At 38.7% G+C, this 19,934-nt stretch overlaps 1 protein-coding gene and 1 long non-coding RNA gene across 3 annotated transcripts in view; one reads left to right on the plus strand and one right to left on the minus strand.

Moving 5' to 3' along the window:
* DKK2 (dickkopf Wnt signaling pathway inhibitor 2) overlaps window positions 1–7,884 on the plus strand; it is a 38,647-nt gene extending 30,763 nt beyond the window's left edge. Inside the window, exons 2-4 of the mRNA XM_014260263.2 lie at window positions 3,977–4,127; window positions 4,778–4,927; window positions 5,446–7,884. Of these exons, the coding sequence (XP_014115738.1) occupies window positions 3,977–4,127; window positions 4,778–4,927; window positions 5,446–5,696 (552 nt within the window). The 3' untranslated portion in view covers window positions 5,697–7,884. The remainder of the gene's footprint in view (window positions 1–3,976; window positions 4,128–4,777; window positions 4,928–5,445) is intronic.
* Window positions 7,885–13,004: 5,120 nt separating this feature from the next.
* LOC106628666 (uncharacterized) lies at window positions 13,005–19,436 on the minus strand. Of its 2 annotated transcripts, none has more exons than XR_015772784.1 (5): window positions 19,248–19,436; window positions 18,760–18,825; window positions 16,663–16,773; window positions 15,942–16,122; window positions 13,005–13,504 (listed from the first exon to the last, which is right to left on the minus strand). It is a non-coding gene; the product is annotated as an uncharacterized LOC106628666 (long non-coding RNA). The 2 variants fall into 2 exon arrangements; XR_001332085.2 differs by having other exon boundaries at window positions 16,611–16,773.
* Window positions 19,437–19,934: the final 498 nt, after the last annotated feature.

A 19,934-nucleotide genomic window follows, 5' to 3' on the forward strand; every position in this document is an offset into this window, starting at 1 on the left:
CCTCTGTCAAAAGGGGAAGATGAAGATAAACATTAACCTCACTGCTGCATGATTCTCAAATCATGGGAATGACATTACCCACTTAGTCACAAAACGTAGACAGCCAGTTCTTTACGCAGCCTTCCAGGGAAGTTAGTAAAAAAAGGAAGATAGATCTTCAGTGCTTGGAAGGACTTGTTCAACTGTAAAAATCCCCAACTTTTTACCTCTAGCCTCTTCATAATTTTCCTTGAGTATTTCTATCATAGATTCACAGAATTTTTAATATAAATTCAGAAGGGAAGGAATATTCTCTCTCTCTCCAAGAGAAAAGTTTAACATCTCTGTGTTGTTGTGACCTGATTGATAAAGATTAGTCTTGGTGGACTGATGTAGGTGACTTTTTATCACAGCACAAGCAACACCCATTTCAACATCTAGCCTGAATCCTCCTACATTGCAAAAATCCCTTTGCTATACAGTTTTGGACAAGTAATCAAAAGTATCTTTTATACAAGGATACAAAACTAATTGGAATGTCTGAGGAAAAAACATGTCAGCAAACAATGCTCTTAATCAAACAACACATTCTGAAAATGTGACTCATTATCACGGGCAAATCTAGTTTATGTCATGCTACGGGTGACTTGATTGCCTGTATGTGGGATGAAAAAATAAGATGTTTTAATGCTGCTTCAGGGAGTGCTACATATTTTATCTAAGTTTCATCTGGTTTTCCATGATATCAAAGCTGTGTTTAGTGGATGGAGATTTACAACCAGAAAATGATATGTATAGCTGAAGAATGTGAAGGGATGATGTAGAATAGAATAGAATTAGTTATCTTTGCAGGGGAAGTAGAGCTGGTTTACAGCTTGCTTCTTCCCTTTCCATCTGGGACTGATCTGTGTCTTTGTGTTGTATATAGGAAATGTACTCTACAATTCTCTGAACGTAAAGACTCTGTTCCAGGCACTGTATTGTAGAAGATTTTGAAATCCTTGACTTGTGCATAGATAATAGTTTACATGCACATTTTTACATGTTTTCTTTACCCTGTATTTTAAAGAGAAAGTATACCTAGATTGATTCAACTGACAGCAAAGGAATAATTATAGATGCATTTCCCTCTTGGTAGCCAAGGCTAAGTAAACAATATATTATTTTGTTTTCTTTTTCTGTTTCTATAATGAATGCTACACAGCAATAGAAATTACTCTGCTGAGAGCAGGAATTATGTCTATTCTAATGAATGTCCAGTGGCTAGGAAACAGACACAAGGCTATACAGGCATTTTAAGGTCCCTGTGATTGATAGCCAGGCTATGAATGGATAGTGATTTTGGCAGATCAAAACAGTTGATGGCAGAGGGCATTTGCAAGAGGGTCTTTTATGGCTGGCTGGTAGTTGGTCTTTTGAGTGGACCTGCTAGTTATTGTCTAAGCTACATGTAAGACTTATTTTTTGATGTGCTGCAGTCATTTGCCTTAGGTAGGTCAGTTTTGGCTTATTGTATTTCAAAAGTATGATTTTTATTTAGGAATGGGCTCTAGATTAGGAAGAAAGGCTGGGTTCTGTTGATTTCCTTAGCAATTTTTGAAGTTGTCTTTTGTTACTTTTACCATTTTCAAGGACAGAGTTTAGAACTGACAATTAGATTCGTATCTTAAAATATCTTTTCCATGTCACTCAGCTTAAAAGCCAAAAGAAAAACAATCACTAGATATGGTATGTGAGAGCATTCATTAGCACCATTTGAGATCAGGGAACTTTTTTTTTAAGAAGCTATTTGAGGAACCAAAATAAAACTGCAAGTAGGCTTCTTGCTGACAAGTTGCAGGTGTATGCCACATGCCCATATTAGAAAAAAGATATGGTTATGAAGGTCTTGATGACAGACAAGGGTCTAAAATGCCTTCATCTCCAGGTTTTAGCCAATCCATCTGTTTTTTATTTGCATTTCCTCCAGCTAGCAGAATTAGTATTTTTCAAATGCAATATAATCAGGCACAAGTCTTAAAATTAAGCAATATAAAATTGCTTTTTTTTATTTTTATTGTAAGATTCTTAGGTTAGTAAGGTATCATTTAAATCAGGGAAGTCTTATTTTTATGGTAACTATATAACAAATTTTAAGTCAGTTTTATTTATTATTTTTGGAAAAATGAGGGACATGTGTGATAAGGTTGAGGTAAGAGCACTTTGGCTCCACTTTGCTAGAGTAAGTAGAATCTGTTTATGCCTTAAGAGTACTAAAAAAGTATTTCTATCTGTCTCTTATTGGTACTTCTAGCTTAAAAGATCTGGCCTTCTTTGATTTCATCCTCTTGAGAAAATGTTCATTCTTAAGCCTAAAAGACTTCCACATATTTTGGATTACTCCAAACAGCTGCACCCTGGAAAAATTCTCAAATGCACATATTCAGAGGGCAGAAGTAATGAGGCAACAGCACTTGGGAAATATCCATCCAGCACTTTTGGTACCGTGAAGTGAATTTTGACAAAAAAACCAGCTCATGAAGTCACATGATAAATGGCATTGGTTCCTCTCCCACTACAGATATGAGAGAAATTTGTTTGGTCTTCTTATAAGACCTCTTGTTTCTTATGTGATTCTCAACAGAATGGCATGAAGGACCTCTCCATCTAAAGAAACAATTTTCAAAGTTCATTCTCAAAGGCCACAAGGTGGTTTTTTTTCTGATTACAGAAAAGTAATCATTCTACACTGGAAATTAGTCAGTTGAGCTTTTTTTGGGGGAGTCAACAATTAACTGCAAAATCATTTTGAAAATAAATAGTTTTATTTATTTGAAATACTGGAGGAAATTAGTTGAGGAAGTGTAAATATAATTTTCCAGAAAGTGCACAAAATTCATGGTCATCTTTTTTTGTTTAAACAAATTCTTCAACAATAATTTTGAGGAATGGAAAAAAAAAATCTGTAATTAATTTAATAGGCAATAAAATTAGATTCAGACAGATAGCATAGTTGTAGCTGTGTGGGAGTCAGCAGAGAGCATCCTGGAATGTTGCAGTGTGTGTTATTATGTCTCTTTCAAGAATCCTCTTTTTTTCCTTTTGTAGGAACAAGGTTTTCTTTATTGTTATGGGAGAATGCAGTGCTTTCATAATCTTTTTTTAAAAAGTCTGTTTTCCTGTGAGGTGATGCTGGTTTTGATGAATATAGAAGAATTGTATACCCATATATCTGCTTGCAGGGAATTATATGTGCAAGATATTTTGTACTCTATAATATATTCCATGCTGCATACCATAGGGTGTTGTTTAGCAGGTGGTACATTTAAGGAGTATACTAAGACAATAAGTAAATGAAAGGTTATCAAAGTGAAATGCTGACCAGTGATGTTTGTTCCCTTCCAAGGAGTTCCACTGGTGTGGGCCAGGGATGAGTGGTGCAGTTACAAACATCTGAATGAGTGTGACACAGACAATACTCACTGTGGCAATGCTGACCTTGTTGATAATAAACCAGTGTGTTTTGACAACTGTCAAAGGAAAAATGTCTCAGAGTTTAAAATGAAATGTTAACTATTGGAGGGTGTGCTTCAGTATTTTTACTGGCTTTCATGGCTATGTTGATTGTTAATTGTGGAGTTTTAAGCTCTTGCCTATGAGGAATGAGATCCCTGAATCCACAAAAATATGAAATCTCTTGTGCCCACATACATTTGAGGTAAGGAAAGATGAAACCATGAGCAAGCAGATTGCATCTCTTATTCTTTAAGCAACGACCAGCAGTTGTGTGAGCTTAAAGATTGTTGTGTGGCTGCAGTGGAGCATCCTTAGTTGCATCTCCTAGCCCCATGAATTGTTACCTCAGCTATTGGGGTTTTTTTTGGAAGTTTCAATGGTGATTTATTTTCTTCTTTTTTTGTTTTTTTCCTTTTCTGTTTTGTTTTGGGGTTTTTTGTGAGCTGCATTTGTTCCTTGTGCAAAGGAGTGCCTCACTGTAAACCTTTCTGTTCCCCACCAGGCCTATCCTTGCACTAATGACAAGGAATGTGAAGTTGGGCGGTACTGCCACAGCCCTCACCAAGCCACGTCTGCGTGCATGATGTGCCGGAGAAAGAAGAAGCGCTGCCATCGGGACGGGATGTGCTGCCCTGGGAACCGCTGCAACAACGGTATGGCTGCCAGCTCTGGGCTTTTCTGCAGAAAATCAGCCTTTTGACATCATCTATTTCTATGAGTGTGCCCAGAAACAGAATTTTTTCCTGGGTGACAGAACTTCTTTTTCTAAGCCAAGGAAACTTAATTGTCGTCTTCATTCCACTCTGCCTAATTTTCTTTAATAGTATTTCTATGTTTAGGGCTCAGGTATTACCACTCTTTTCTTATATTTTGTGGTGGAGAAATACAAAAATGCTGCTGCCTAAAAGCACACCTCTACATTTCAGTGATTTGATTCACTGGAAGACTGCACAGAAGTCATATTTTAAGGAAGCAAAGGAGACCTAATGAATCCTGAATCTACTCTCCCTGGGGAGGGTTATAACCATACTGTTTGCATTCCCATGGAAGCTGGAGAGAGATGTCTGTAAGGAGCTCTCCAGGGGCTCGGACCATAACGCCAGAGTGACGGAAAGACTGACAAGTGAGTGAAGTACAGCTGTGGTGAGGCTAAGTGCCAGGACCCAGAGGTGAACGTGTGATTACAGCTGAGCATCACTGAGGCCAAACCCCAGTGCTTTCATCATCCTGACCTGGTCAGTGCATGTCTCTCAGCTGCTTTTCCTCTTATTCAAATCTTTGAATGGCTGTTTTTTCCTTGCAGGTATTTGCATACCAGTAACTGAAAGCATCCTTACTCCTCACATCCCTGCTCTAGAAGGGCCACGCAACAAGAAGAATGGTCATTATCCAAGCAAGGATTTGGGATGGCACAACCTGGGGAGGCCACGATCCAAGCTGTCACACATAAAAGGTAAGAGCACATTTGGGCTGCACTGGCCTGTTCCTTCATGTCATGAATCATGTTAGTGCTGTTAGGATACAGCAGTGGAAACCAGAAATAGGCAGTAATTTCACAGGGAGTGAATGTCTATTGTGAGAGTTCACAGCATGACTCAGAAAGTGATGTAATGTCAACCGACAGTTCCTGTGATTGAAACAGCATCTGCTTTCTTCTCTGTATCAGATGTGGACTGACAATCATTTTATCAGTCGTGCAAGACTGCAGACATCCTCATCTTGTAACAGCCATGTAATTGAACGCTTGTAATTCTGCTTACAATCCTGCAGCGGAATTTCTCCTTGCTAAGTCTTACGCATTACCCCCTTGAACCTTCCTAATGAATATCTTCTCTTGTGTTTACATCCTTCAAATAGCCACAGGTGGAAATGTCACCTCTCCTTTTTCTCAGTTTCATTTGCATAAGTCTGCACTGAATCTGTACTTTCACATTTTCCCATGAGGTAAAATAATGTGGTTGCTCTTTTTAGGACACGAAGGTGATCCCTGCCTACGGTCATCAGACTGTATTGAGGGACACTGCTGCGCTCGCCATTTCTGGACCAAAATTTGCAAGCCTGTGTTGCATCAGGGGGAGGTGTGCACCAAACAGCGCAAGAAAGGGTCCCATGGACTGGAGATTTTCCAACGATGTGACTGTGCCAAGGGTTTGTCTTGTAAAGTATGGAAAGATGCGACCTCCTCTTCTAAATCAAGACTTCATGTGTGCCAGAAGATCTGAATGAGGATTGGGAAGACAGTATTAAGTGACTGTGGCTTTATCAGTTTAATGCATTATGGCATGGTGGAAAAAGGGGACTGCAAATGAAGTGGAATGGCTAAAGTAACCATTAGAGTATGAGTAGAAGTCACACTAAATGCATTTCTTTTTGAGCTGGTGGTAAACACAAGTGTAGCTGGAGTTCACCTACCGCGCAGTTCTCCTGTAAATAATTCTACAGCTTGTGGGAAATGCTAGTATGCAAACAAGTAGAGTGGAAATGAATGTCACTTACCTTGCTGTGTTGTCCCATGATGTTTCAGGGGTTCAGTGATGTTAGGGCTACAGTGGGTCTCCAGCGTGGTAAGGACTTTCTACAGAAATTGTATACATTGTACTCCTATAGGAAGCAGTGCATTGCAGGAAGACTCATCTGTCAACACATTATTGGTCACATTGCAGGTGTGAGAAATGGAAATAAAGTTACTGTGAATGTCCACATGCCCTCATTATTCAGGGCTGACACTTCAGCAAGGAAGCACTCCTGCAGGACAAGAGTGCTGTGTTTTGCAGGCCCTTATGAAGAAGGTGAAAACTGGCCATCTCCAAATTTCAAGAGAGCTGCAGTTTATCTAAGAGGAGGCATTTAAACAGGGTTTTATTTCTATACATGGGTAAATTGAAATGCTTTATGTAGTTCAATGTCATAGTAAGGCACTTAATCACTTGTATTTGCCTCAGTTTACTGCTAATTTACGTTGGGTTGAACAGATGAAGCAAATATGTGTGCATGCTGAATCCAGAATTATATACATGCAGTTCCTCATTAGTCCTAAATATACTGTCCTTGCCTAAGTGTTCTTGCATTATAGACATTTCCAAAAGAAAGAGCAGTGTGTTGAGCTGCTTAACACGAAGAGCTTTGAAGTTGTTTCTCTGTTGCAGTTATAATATAATATACATAACACCTCAGCATTTGTTGAGGTGTTTTGGGCATACTGCTACAAACTCAAATTTTTACACTTCATGGCACTCTGCAGCAGTATAATGGATTTGTTCTCGAGACAGCAAAGAAAGAGGAGATGGGTCTTGTGAGCACCTCCTCTCCTGCAGAAGATGATGTAAGAAGATGGCATGACCACAAATGACTTGTTAAAACATCATGTGATGTCACAGCATACCACCCTCCGGCATGTACTCAGCCTGGAACTGATGTCCTCTCACTCTGGAGTGTTCTGCCAGGAATGACAGAAATATATAGACTGTGGAAACAGCTGCCAACCCTACGTTGTTTGTGTACTGGTTAAAAAAAAGAGACAGCCTCTGTCCCTTGACTTGTCTCCCAGGTCTTTTCAAACTTTTTAAATTTTACTTATTTGCAAATATTCCTTTGTATAAACTTTGGTAAAGAGACTGATATTACTTTAAAAGAAGTCTGATTCTATAATTGACCTACTGCTAAGTTGTAATTACCCATTTATAATTACCCATTTTCATGTTCTATAATACAAGAGACTTTTCTGTTTACTTGGTTTGGCACAACATGGGTAGGCCAGTATGTAGTTTAACTTTGAAGACCACATCACCATTACCTGACACATTTTTCCACCAGTGGGATGCTTTAAAGCTTTAGCTTAGCTACACCACTTGATTCAGTCTTCCTAATTAGATCACGAACCTCAGCTTCATTGCCCTTGTTTTTCATAAGAGTCTAAAGCAGAAGAGTATTTCACACACCTCTTTCCCTACTGGAAACAACTCTTCTAACTCCAGCATTTTCCAGTGTCATTGGAACAGGAATAAGGCTCAGATTTTTAAAAATCCTAAAAGAGCTGAGGAACCAATTTTGCTAGTTTTATTTACACTGACACAGCACATACTCAGAACTCAAGTGCTCTCATTGTCACCACGTATAAAAGAAAATTATATCCAGCATGAGCAGGGGGGTTGAAGAAATGGAATCCCAGCATTTTTTTAGCTCTTTTTATTGGCCTACCCGCCATTTTGCTCTTGCAAAACTCAGTTATTTGGGATAATTTATTTACAGGAAATGTTTAATGAGATGTATTTTCTTATAGAGATATTTCTTACACAAAGCTTTGTAGCAAAATATATTTGCAGCCTGTTGATTTCAATGTAGAAAAATGTATAATAAGATTAAATATATTAAATTTCCTTTCACTATCTTTCCCAAATATTTTACCCATATTCTTCTCTTTACCTGCTGCTTATGAAGAATAGTTCTTTACAGAAAGACATGCAAATCCATTGAAAAAAAAAAAATCACATATCTTAGCTATGCAAGTAAAAACATCTGATTGCACTTGTGTCTGTGTGTAGGCTGAGTTTTGGTAACAAACATGAAGGTCATCTCTAAAATCCCCATACATAATTTCTACAAAACTGGTTTAAGTGAGAACTATCTGTATGCTTCTCTTGGGTCGGTTTACACCTAAATACTCAAAAATACATGCTGAAAATAATGCACCTGGTTGTGTAATGTAAAATCAACCAGGTTAAGTAGGAAAGGTATCCAGACACATTTCCTGGATAGTGATACATACCAGAGGGACTCATGATGGATAAAGGTGGTACTCAAATTACACAGCATTTTGTTAGAAGCTACAGCATGCAAATACACTCCTGCAAAATCTATAACTAGCAATTCTGAATTGGAACTTACAGCATTCAGCTCTAATAACATGAAACAATCCATGTGACACAACTGAGAATACTGTTAATAAAACCAGACAAGTTTTGATCCCAGGAAAACTCCTGCAGAGCACAATAAATATTGCAAAATATTGGCTGTGGTTATTAAGCAATGGTCTTGATATCCCTGTTAGTTGTTTTGGGTAACCCTTTGCTTGGAGGATGGAATGGTCTCCAAGTCACATGAGTGATTGTTTAAAATGAAAAGGTTTAGGTACTGTCATTTGCAATATTTGGTTGGTAGGCCTTTGAAAATTCCAACACTTTTAACATTAATATAATAAAGTTGTGAGCATTTTCAGAGCCCAATGACTTCAACAGGGATGGCCAAAGCCTTCAGAGATTTAGTCTGGGAACAAAAACAATAGGCACAGGCAGTTCCTCGCACACCACAAATACTGAGCCACATAGCTGAACAGAGTAGCATGCAAGCAGTTTCATAAGACTGAACTTTGGTTGTTTAGAAGACAGTCAGTCAATGTTTTGTGGAAATATACATCAGTTTGAGAATAAAAGAATAGCTAAATTTGGAGATAATTGCTCTCACTCACTGTGTCACTCATCACGAGAATTAAGAGTGAGTTTGCTTCAGTAACATTTCAGAAATCTGCTGTCATGGCACAAGTACACAAGATGTTATTACTGAACAATTCAAATAATTTTTCTATTAGCCTAGAATAGCCTCAGCATTGCAACATCTCTTTGGAAATACTCATTAACTTTCTTAAAAATAATGGATTTCTACTCTACATATATTAGATTTACAGTATAAATGTGGGTGTGTATCCATTACTGTACTATTTGCTTTGTCTCATGTTGTTTGCAAACTATAGTATTTATGATTTTAAACAATTTTTTAAACAGAAACAATTAAAATAGATTTATTTGCTTCTATAACAACACTTTCAACAAACGTACATCCAGCATCTGACACCTAAGCCAGAATTCATTGAAATTTAAGTAATTTTCTTTCCCACTCATTGTCTCAGCAACAGCAAAAAAGCCCTCATCAAACACCATAAAATATCTTGGACAGAGGCTGAGAAGAGACATTCCTTACTATTCCTTGTCACCAGCCCACTCTGCTTTCACTTTAGAGCCCTGCATCAACACCCCCACTAGCAAAGAAAATTGGTATATTTCATCCCTTCCAGTTTGCTTTCCTTCTAGGAAAGCCATTTAAGAAAGAGATCCTGAAGGTCAAAACCAGCAGAAACTCATATAACAGAGGGTCTAAGCTCAGGCTTTTAGGAGTTTTGAGATCTATCCTCTAACTTTCAAAACCTTAATTGCTAGGAAAATTATGTAATATCAAGACCATGTTTATAAAATATAAAGAAATCCTGTTCTTTGGATTGTCAGTCATGTGTTCTGAAAATAATTGCCCACAGTGGGGAAGAAAAAACAAACACTTCCTCCTCATCCAGGCATCCTTACCTGTAGTCCCTGACAAAGGGAAAGCAGTTGTTTTTGATTTCTTTTGCTCTGGGCACAGTGTACACAAAGGAATAATTAATTTTGTTTTTAAATCACACTAATAATAAAGTTATGGTTTCTTACCTTGCTCACCAGTCTCCTGAGGTATGATATCTCTCTTTTGCTGCACTAGATAGGAGTGAAGATACAGAGTTAGCTTCAAGGTCTGTGCTCCCTCATTTAAATCCTAATGTTTCACGGAGATAAAGGCTCTCAGCTCATGTGCCTTATCAGCTAATTCAGTTTTTCACATGCTCACCACTACCAAAAAAGTGCTTACAGTACAACACAGACCCTGTATCCTTTCTTACCATTTATTTAGGTTCAATTTTGCATGGCTTCTATGAGTTACTCAGAAAGCCCCAGATGTCTGCTGCAGCCCCCTCTCACTGCTCTGCCAGCTTTACACAGCTCTGCTTGTGGCAAAAATGCAGGAGGTAAGGGGAAAGCACTGAAAAAGCTGGAGGTGGCAGGGGTGGGAGCCAGCCCAAAGCTTGAAACGGTGGGTACAGGGGACAAGCTACCTCAAAATGTAGTTATTTGCTGTTGCAAACACTGTGAATGTTAATGGCATCCCACACAATAATTAAGAGCAGGGAAGGACAAATGCCCTCTCTTTGTTCCTGAGCCACGACCCTGCAGTGCTGACCCAAAGAGGGGAGGCATGTTTTAGTGACTCGGGTCCTTCAAAAGGTGAAGTGCTGAGCCCATTTCCCCTGGAAGTAGTATGCCTGTCACCTTGGTCCCCTGTGTATCCAAATCCTGGTAATTCCAGAGGTTTTGGATTCAGGCACATTGTTTGGATAACATTGCCATAGATACCACTGAAAGTCTGTGCAGGAGGATGGAAGAGGCAAAAGCAGGAGACAAGTGCACTTTACAGAACTCCAGCTGGTCCTGGAGCTGTTACTTTGACCACCACTGATGGGACTGACCCTGGATATATAGCATTGGATAGAGCTCGTTGCAAATTTGTTTGTTCTGGCAGCTCCCTGTTTTTTGTTTTTTTAGGAATTGCTTATTGTTATAGCATGAGTGTCAATTACTTATTTACAAATGTCTGGTACCAATAAACTCTGCTTTTTGCAGTACCAGCTTGCAGCTTGATTTAGAAGTGGTTTGCTGCCTGCCAACTTCCTGAAGCAGAGGAAATAATCTTTTAGAGGAAACTGAGATTTTAATAAGCACACAGGTGGGTTTTATTTTTTTCTTTCCTTTTTAGGAAAAAAATATTTAGAAACAAGAAGAAAACACCATTAACATGCAAAGATTTCTTGACACATATTGTAGTTTTAGGGTCTTTGGCAAATCTTGTCCTGTAATTCTCCACTGCTGGTATCAAAGCTGGCTCAAGAGTAGTTAACAAATCAGAAAGGTATACCAGTGTGATGGTTCCAATTTTCTGTTCCTCATAAGCTATTTATTTATGAGAGTATTTTATTTGGCAAGATTCACTCAAACTTGCAAACTTTTTTTTTTAAATCTAGTATTGAACATTCAATTATTCAGTACAATTTTAATTGTAGGGCTCACAAGTATTGTTTCTTTCCTTAGTGATAGTAATTTTTAATGGAACCATCAAAGTATATAGATACATTGAAAGTACTGAAAGACACAACGAGTTCTGGAAGAAATTTGCCAGGAATTTTGGAATGCAGCACACTAATGAATCCAGTGACCACCCAAAGCTTTAGAAAAATCCACCTCAAAGTTATTTGGGCAATGTCTTTTTCTCAATATCTGAGCAGTTTCAGTTGTTGCAACAGTGCTTAAAAGAAAATCCTAATGTATGTGCTCTCAAAGGACAGTAAACTCTTCTGTTTCAAAAAACATTTAACTCTTCTGTGAAGTCCAGAAGAGGGTGATACCTGTCCTTGCCAGTGCAGCACACTGCTAGCTGGTAGTACTGTAAATTTGGAGACCTATTGGATAAAGTTATAAAAAATTTTAATTACTTGAAAGACAGTGCTCTTTATCCTGAAGCTTCCTTCCAACCTGTGTGGAGATGAATGGTTATGGAGGGAACATTCTGCAGGTCATAGATGGTCTCCATTAGAAATTCTTCAGGATGGCTGTAAATAAGTCTGAGGCAAGAGGCCTTCCCTCTGCTACCACAGCTTCCAGTGAGAACTCAAAATGTATCAAAACCTATGAATTCATCAGATTAACTTTGACTTCTCTGGATCTCTGGATTTTTCGTTTTGGCAGAGTCAGATGTGAAAATGCCAAAATACAACTCTTGTACTGTCTTCAGCTTGACAACAATTAGAATCTTGAAATAATAAGTTCCATTGCAGAACTTGTTTCCAGGAGATTTGCAGCTCAAAACATAGATCCAAAATGTTTAGAAGCTTTGAAGCAGAATAAAGAATTCCTTATGTTTATTCAGTTACCACCTCTGAAACTTGTTGAGATTCCCATGTTAAAAGCTCTTGTAGAAATTTATCCTTATGTGATTGCAATTGAATACCGTATTGTACAATGCACAAAATACATACTCAAAAAGCAGAAAAGATCAAATTAAGAAATTTTCTTTCCAAATTTGATGCTGAAAACTAAAAGTTACCCATGACAGAGTGCAATTATTTAGCACTCAGCTTGTATTCTACAGGGACTATATTAATAATTCAAACCAAAAATAGAGAAGCGTGTTAGTACACCTCACCTGAATGGTACAGTGACACCAAGACTGCAATATTATATGTAATTTAAATATATAAATATAAATGTAATAACTAATTATCGTTCCCCCCTCACTAACTAATCACTGCACTGCTGTACTATATATAAGTATATCAGCATTTAAAGCAACAGGATTTCACCCATGTGAAAATTACTTACTGAAAATATTTGGTTGCTAACAGGTAATTTCCATCATGGTGCCATAAACCTGTCCATACAATTTGTGTGTTGACAGTCATTAGCATCACTAGTGACAATCTCTAATTAGGCAAACAGGATGACACTCATGAAGAAATGTTGCTTTGCATGCATTACTTTTAACAAAAGATGGAATTACTTACCTATAATAAGGGTCAACTTCCCTGGTGTTGCCTTTCCCATCTGAATAAAGAGGTTCATTTTTACATGACCAAACATACTTAATGAGCTTCTCAGCTGTGTTATCAGAGCAATTTTACATGTCCTAAAAACAACACAGGAAATGAGTTTTCATCTATGAATTCAAATATAGTTTTATTTTTGATTATTAATTCACATATCTGCATTTTTAAAAAAGATAAACTGTTATTTTCAGTCTGCTTCAGGTTTATCCCACCTCTAACCCAGTTTCAGAATTTAAATCAAAGTAATTGCATGGAATGTAGAAGTAAGCAGAACTGAATGATCATTTCTAATTTCTACTGATCACTAAAAAAATCAAGCAGACAAACTGTGAGGGAAATGTGACACGAGGCCTGCAACAGCTTGAAATAAATGCTAGAATTCCTGTTTATTTCAGTACATTCTAAGTGTTTCCTTAACTACATCACTGATAGACAAACACTTTGAGTATATAGAGACTGATTTAGCAATGATCCAATAGGTAGAAAATCCTATTTGATGACAGAGGCCAGTTGCAGCAGCTGAGGTGCATCACTTAGTAGTGTTGTCAAGTGTCCTTGTGTCACAGGTCACCTTTCCTGAAAAATAAAAGCAAGCACAGCAAAAACTCAATGCAGAACTGAAAAGACTTCAGTAATCAGAAGCAGCAATATTACAGGAACAGAAAACACTTGCAGGAAAAGATTCATGGAGGGGAATAAGGACATTTGGTTCAAGGGTTGAAGGTTTATTGAAGTTTTAGAAAGAAAATTGCAGTGAAGATGACGATGGAGTGCTTTAAAGTAATGAGAGGTTGAAAGAAGGTAACCTGATGCAATAATTAAAAGTTCTTCATGTTAGAAAGAAGCAGTAGGTCACCACAATACTCATGTGCATAATGACCTACTGTATTTTACCTACTTAGCCCATTTAAACAGTCAAGAATATTGTCCTAAAGCACAGTTTGCAGATGATATGAAATAATATTTCCCTCAAAGTCATTTCATTTTGAAATCACTAAGATAGAAGGTCGTTTGTTTCATGTTCAAATACATCTGTCTTATCCCCATTTGGTTTTAATTGGATTTTTTTTTTCTGTGTGAGACCTTACAGCGCCTTCCAGTACCTAAAGGGGGCCAACAAGAAAGCTGGAGAGAGACTTTTTACAAGGACAGGTAGTGATAGGACAAGGGAGAATGATTTAAACTGAAAGAGGGTAGGTTTAGTTTAGCTATTAGGAAGAAAGCCCTTCTTATGAGGGCGGTGAAGCACTGGAACAGGTTGCCCAGGGAAGTTGTGGATGGCTCATCCCTGGGGACGTTCAAGACCAGGTTGGATGGGGCTTTGAATAACCAGGATTCATGGAAGTGTCCCCGCCTGTGGCAGAGGAATTGGAACTAGATGATCTTTAAAGCTCCTTCCAAGGCAAACATTTTTTCATTTTATCCTTAACCAAGTGTTCAATATTGGTGTTGCATCTCTTTTACAAAAAAGAAACAAACAAACAAAAAAACCCCACTACAACACTGACATTTATAACATTTCCTTACATGATAGCAAGAAATGTAGATTCCATGCCTCCCTGTCTAAGTCACAGGGATGGTTTCCAGTTCTTAGCAGGGAAATATTAGCAATGAGAAATAGAATGTAACTTCCCTTCTGTTTGATATAAGGGATTGGAAAACACAAACACATTTTCTCTAGAAAAAGCAGTTTGGATTATCCCTGGGAAATTTACTGAAGAAGTTTACTAGAAATCTTTTGTACTATGTATTAACAATAGCAAAAAATAACAAAAATAACAACAACAACAGAATAATAGTAACAGTAATATTAATATTTTTCTAGTTTGCTAGAAAATTTTAATACATCTTTAAATTTGTTATTTTTAAGGCTTAAAAAGGTACAGGACTTAATAAAGGATTTAGTCAAAGAGAAGACCTGGCACAGGATTCCTTTCAGCAAATTTTAACTGTCTGAAGGTTAAGTGTCATGACAAGATTATACAGACAAGAGACACTGAAAAAATAATTCTCATGTCAGATCTCCTTCTGTAGATGACTGCCTAGTGCTTGGTGCTTGCCTCTGTTTCTCCACAGAGTAGAGGGAGAGCTTCAACTCTGAGTTCATACCACACCTGAAGCTTTCAGATGAGTGAGGAGCAGAGAATATGAATTGTACCCTTCGTGCACAGGAGGGAAAGGTTTAAGCAGTGTATGCACAGCAGGAAGAGTGGGTCAAATACTGCCTAAGATCAATATCTATCACTATCTCTATTTTAACCTTCCCATATCTCACACTAGCATGGTGCAGTTTTTGCACCCACCTAATGAACATTTTATAAACTGCCTCTCATTACATCTGGTTCTTGATCTGTTCTTCAAACCTCTGACAGAGTACAGTGCTGCCTTGACCTCGAGGGACATCTATCATGCCCTCCTGAGCATCCCTCCTTCCTTCTGCCTCTGCCTGATGATGCCCCCTTCCCTAAATAATCATTGAATTTTCATCCAGAGGTTTGACTCTCATTAACCCTTTTTTCCTAGAAGAGACTCCCTGTAGACCACCAGGACTCCAACAAGCACCTTTGACAGCAGCTGAACCACCAGCACGGGCCTGTTGTTCTGTTTTACTTATTCCCCCACCAGTTTGCAGCCACCTCTCTGAAGTCTAAACCCTTTGGCACTGGGACTGAATTTTTCTTCTGTATTTGTACAGCACTTAGCACAAGAGCATCCAAATTCACAGCTAAAGGTCTATTATCATCCCTATTTTTATTACCATATATGATTGGAAACAGAAATTTCAAATGGGATTATTCTGTTAACAATTTCTAAAGCCAAATGAATACACAACATTGTCCTGCCTCACACTACAATGGTTTTCAAGTTGTGGTCCATGAAACCTCCATGTTCAGAAACCTTAAACTAGGAGGTATGTCTGTTGTCAGTAAGCTGAAAAAGAATTAGGAATTGTCAAACCAAAAAAGGCAAGGAAAGTATTTAAAAAAAAAAAAAAGAAAGGAAAACCTCATACTCAGCATGAAAGTGATCCTGTTACGGGCTCTGGGAAGCTGTTCCCCCTTTCCAGTGAGAATGTGAATCAAGCTGTGGGTATCCTGGAAGACACGCTGCAAACACATGCAAGTTGATGGCAGTTCCTCAATGTCTTCTCTCAGGGAGGTAGAATTGCTGGTTCTGCATCTGAATATTTCCATCTAGAACAAAAATACTTTTAAGTATCTTGCCATCACACTTGATATCATGCTAACTGCAGAAACTCTTACTATCTGCTGTTCCCATCCCATGAAAAACATGACTTCACTATACCGGGATTACAAACTGCTCCTAAAGCAACTTGGTAATTTAAATTCCATTTCCCATATGGACAAGGCAAACAAGCTCTAGATGGACCTTCCAGCTATTCCTTCTTTTTAATAACTGATGCATGATGGTCATATGCTAAAGTCATTCGTCAATCTTACTTATTTTATCTATTGCCTGGAAAACACAGCAACATAACCCTGGAAGGATGGAAGGGAGACTGCAGGGCTGTGAATTAAAAACAGCCTGCTTGGAGAAGTGAGGACAGGTGCCGGCTTTGGCCAGCTAAGCAGGTGGAGGAGCTGATTGTGAGAAGGAAGGGTCCAGATAGACCCACTAATTAGGAGGGTGATAAGAACAGGACAGTTTCAAACCCTGTAACCTTTCATCTGAAGCACCCTTGTCCAAGTCCAGCCATGACCACGGGACTCCACCTTGTCCTGGAGATGGTAGAGGGCTCTGCACGCCTGGTGGTCGGTGGTCTTGGAGCTATTCCCAGAGAAGCTGAGCTTTCAACTTCAGTCCAACTGGCAGTCTTAGTTTTGCTGTAATGAGACCCAAGGTGGAAATAAGCTGAAGAGGTGCATTCCTTCTTTTCTCCTGACAGGTGCCTCTTAAAGGAGCTGCTCGCATGCTGGTGTGGCCATGTGAGCTGAGCCATCAGCTCGAGCCACCCTGGGATGAGAAAAGTGACACAACCCAGCCATCACACAGCACTTGGGGAGGGGTCTCCTCAGGGAAGGAAGAAGCCATGTGCACCTGTGGTTTTATTAGGAAAAAACCCAACCCTTAAGGACCACGTTTCTATATATTTTTTTTTAAAAAATTAACCTCTTTTAAATATTTTCAAACACTGACATCATATTGCTAACAACAACAACAACAACAACAAAAAACGTATAGTTCTACTTGAATTAGTTTTGTCCCTCAGGGACCTTTTTGTTGCATTTCAAACACATCTGAGCCAGGAAAATGAAGGACAAATTAAAAAAATCTGTATTTAGAAACACAAATTGGGAAAGAATATTTTGGAAATGGTTTTGATTGGTGAAAGGAAAGACAGCTACTTTAACACAAAATGTAAAAATGGTTTTTGAATATACTAGAAAACAGGGTGAAGAAAGAAGATATTTACACATAGTTTTGCTTAGTTTTTCTAAAGAAAGACATGTTATTAGTTATTAGGGTTTAAAAACACAGATGCAACAATCTAACATACATATTTTGAGCTTAATAAATAAGGCTTTTAAATACTTTAAACTTATACAAAAAATTTCAAGGCTTAGATTTCTGCTGTAGTTTTTTCCTGTATATTGTATATGTAAGTTGAATTAATCTTGTCTTTGAATGAGATCACATTAAAAATGGTTATGATGATTTAATTGAATTTAGAATTCTAGGAAAACAAACAAACTTTCCAGTACTTGTTTCTACAAGGTAAGTGTTTGGCAGAGACAGAACACTTAATTTAGTATTCATAAGTCCTAAGATACCAAGAGTCCTAAGTCCTGAAGTGGGTGGCACTTTTGATTTGTCTAAGATATCTGATGATGAATTAAGTGAGACTTTCAGAAACATTAACATTTTGGTAATTTTCCTGGCTTTTAAGTTAAACTTTTCAAGAATTAACATTAAATATTCTTTTTCTTATGACTGCTGTGATTGTGACATTGCTCTTGCAACCCTTGTACCTGTCACATCACAAGCAGACATACCTTCAGAATTGCAACTTGAATTTAAATCCTATTGATAAACTTCCAATAACCTGGGTATAAAAAGAGTCCATTTACTTTTGTAACACTTATAAATCCTACATATCATGCCACACTTCGTACTCAAGTGCAAGATACACTCTGCATGCTTAAAAGCCTGGCTTGGGTTGGGAGAGCAGCTTCTCAAGGGCTCAGTCTGGAGGAATGGAGAGGGGGGAGTCCTGGTGCCACAGCCCATTCCCCACCTGCAGCATGCTGTGCCAGCAGCTTGGACTCCCTCGGTCAAGGGCAATGTTCCCCTCAGACAGGATTTCCTCTGACTCAAGCCACAGAAGCTTTGCAAAAGAAAGTGCACAGAGTCAACAACCAGGCACTGACAGCAGCAGAGAAGCTGTAGAAAAAAGCTAAAGTAGGAACATAAAGAAAATATTCTCTCTATTCAGACTGGGCTTAAGCCATTCTTGACGCTTGATCCAAGCTTGTTCCAATCTCATCTCAGTCCCTCCATCTCTGCAGTGCCCTCCCTATCTTGTCTTTCCCTATTGTTTACTACAAATTTCCCCATTCTTGTCTTTCTCATCCCTAAACAATATTCTTCTGCCAAAAAGGGAGAATTAACGTGTCCTTTACCATTTCATCAATAGCTATGTATTACCACACTCCTTTCTGCTTTTGTCCATTCCTGTAGTTTAAGGCATGAAGATTGCCTCTTACCCTACCCTTTGTACAGTGTCCAGCCTGGTTTTGGTTGGTCCCTAATAAATAACACAATCAGTAAAACCTCTGTAAGAAGAAAAGCAGAAAAGGAAACTTTCTCACCGGGATTTTTGATGGTGATGAGATTGTTTCTCAAGCCATACTCTGACAGAAGGTACCGTGGTCTCACTAAGTAGAAAATTATATTTTTAGTCATTTTACTTAAATGTGAGAGTTGTCTATACTCACAGCATGGGCTATAATTCTTCACTCATGGCCTAATAAAATATTTCAATTTCTGAAGTTTACCGCCTTTACTCTTTGAATTTCTCTCCACTCCTCAGATAGTACAGCTACAACGCTTTGTTTCTCGAAAACCTAAAAGCTAAAACAACCCAGACTTCCATTTGTCCCAAACTCCATGCATGCCATTTTTCTACAATGTTTTTAAACAGAATAATTACACCAAGACACAGATAATCTATGTAACATAACGAGAAATCAGACAGTATGAGAAGAGTACAACATTCTGGAAACCTGTGAAACTTGTTTTAACAAAGCTATAAAAATAAACTGCCAGCAGTGTTTGCCAGCTCTCCTAATGTTCTTACCCATTAGCTTTCTCAACAGGCACTCACGGCTCTCCAGAGCTTCCATTTGCCCCGGCCATCGTTCCTGTGCACGGTCCTGCGCAGCGGGGACTGAGACACCCCTGTGGGCACCTCTCACTGCAGATCCATTGCCCAGCCACTCTGCCTTCCCTAAGCCATGGCTGAAACCTGCAGCACAGACCATCTGACTCCTCAGCCTTCTGCCTGCTTGACTTGCCCTTCCCTGAACCGTCTCTCTTACCCTCCTATGGACACTGTCCCTTTGTTATTACCCGCAATAGCCACAAGCCCTGTGGGTTTTATGCTCTTGGCTGGGCTTCAAGTTCCAGTGCTTCCCTTGCTTCTCACCCTCCACACACTAATCAGAGGTTCCCTAGTGGGGTCTGGGATGTAGATGCCTGTTTAACTTCTGTCCTCAGCATTTCAAAACCATTAGTCAGGGCCTGGACTGTGGCCATCAGAATACTAGTACTGTAAGGTAAACAGTAACTCCCATATTTTCCTCACCCCCTGCATCTGGAAGACAAATAATGAGTCCCACAGTGTACTGTGTATTCTCATCCCATATTAATTTTAGTCATAAAGGTCAGCTAATTGCCATTTCCTGGGTATTAGGTGGAGCACGGCAAGGTATCACAAAGCATGGAGATGGGTGCCTTCATACACTTCACCACATTCTGTATTTTA

This window comes from Pseudopodoces humilis, chromosome 6, assembly GCF_049639895.1.
Source record: "Pseudopodoces humilis isolate 2021_Gansu_Grassland_sample_001 chromosome 6, ASM4963989v1, whole genome shotgun sequence".
Lineage (NCBI taxonomy): Eukaryota > Metazoa > Chordata > Aves > Passeriformes > Paridae > Pseudopodoces > Pseudopodoces humilis.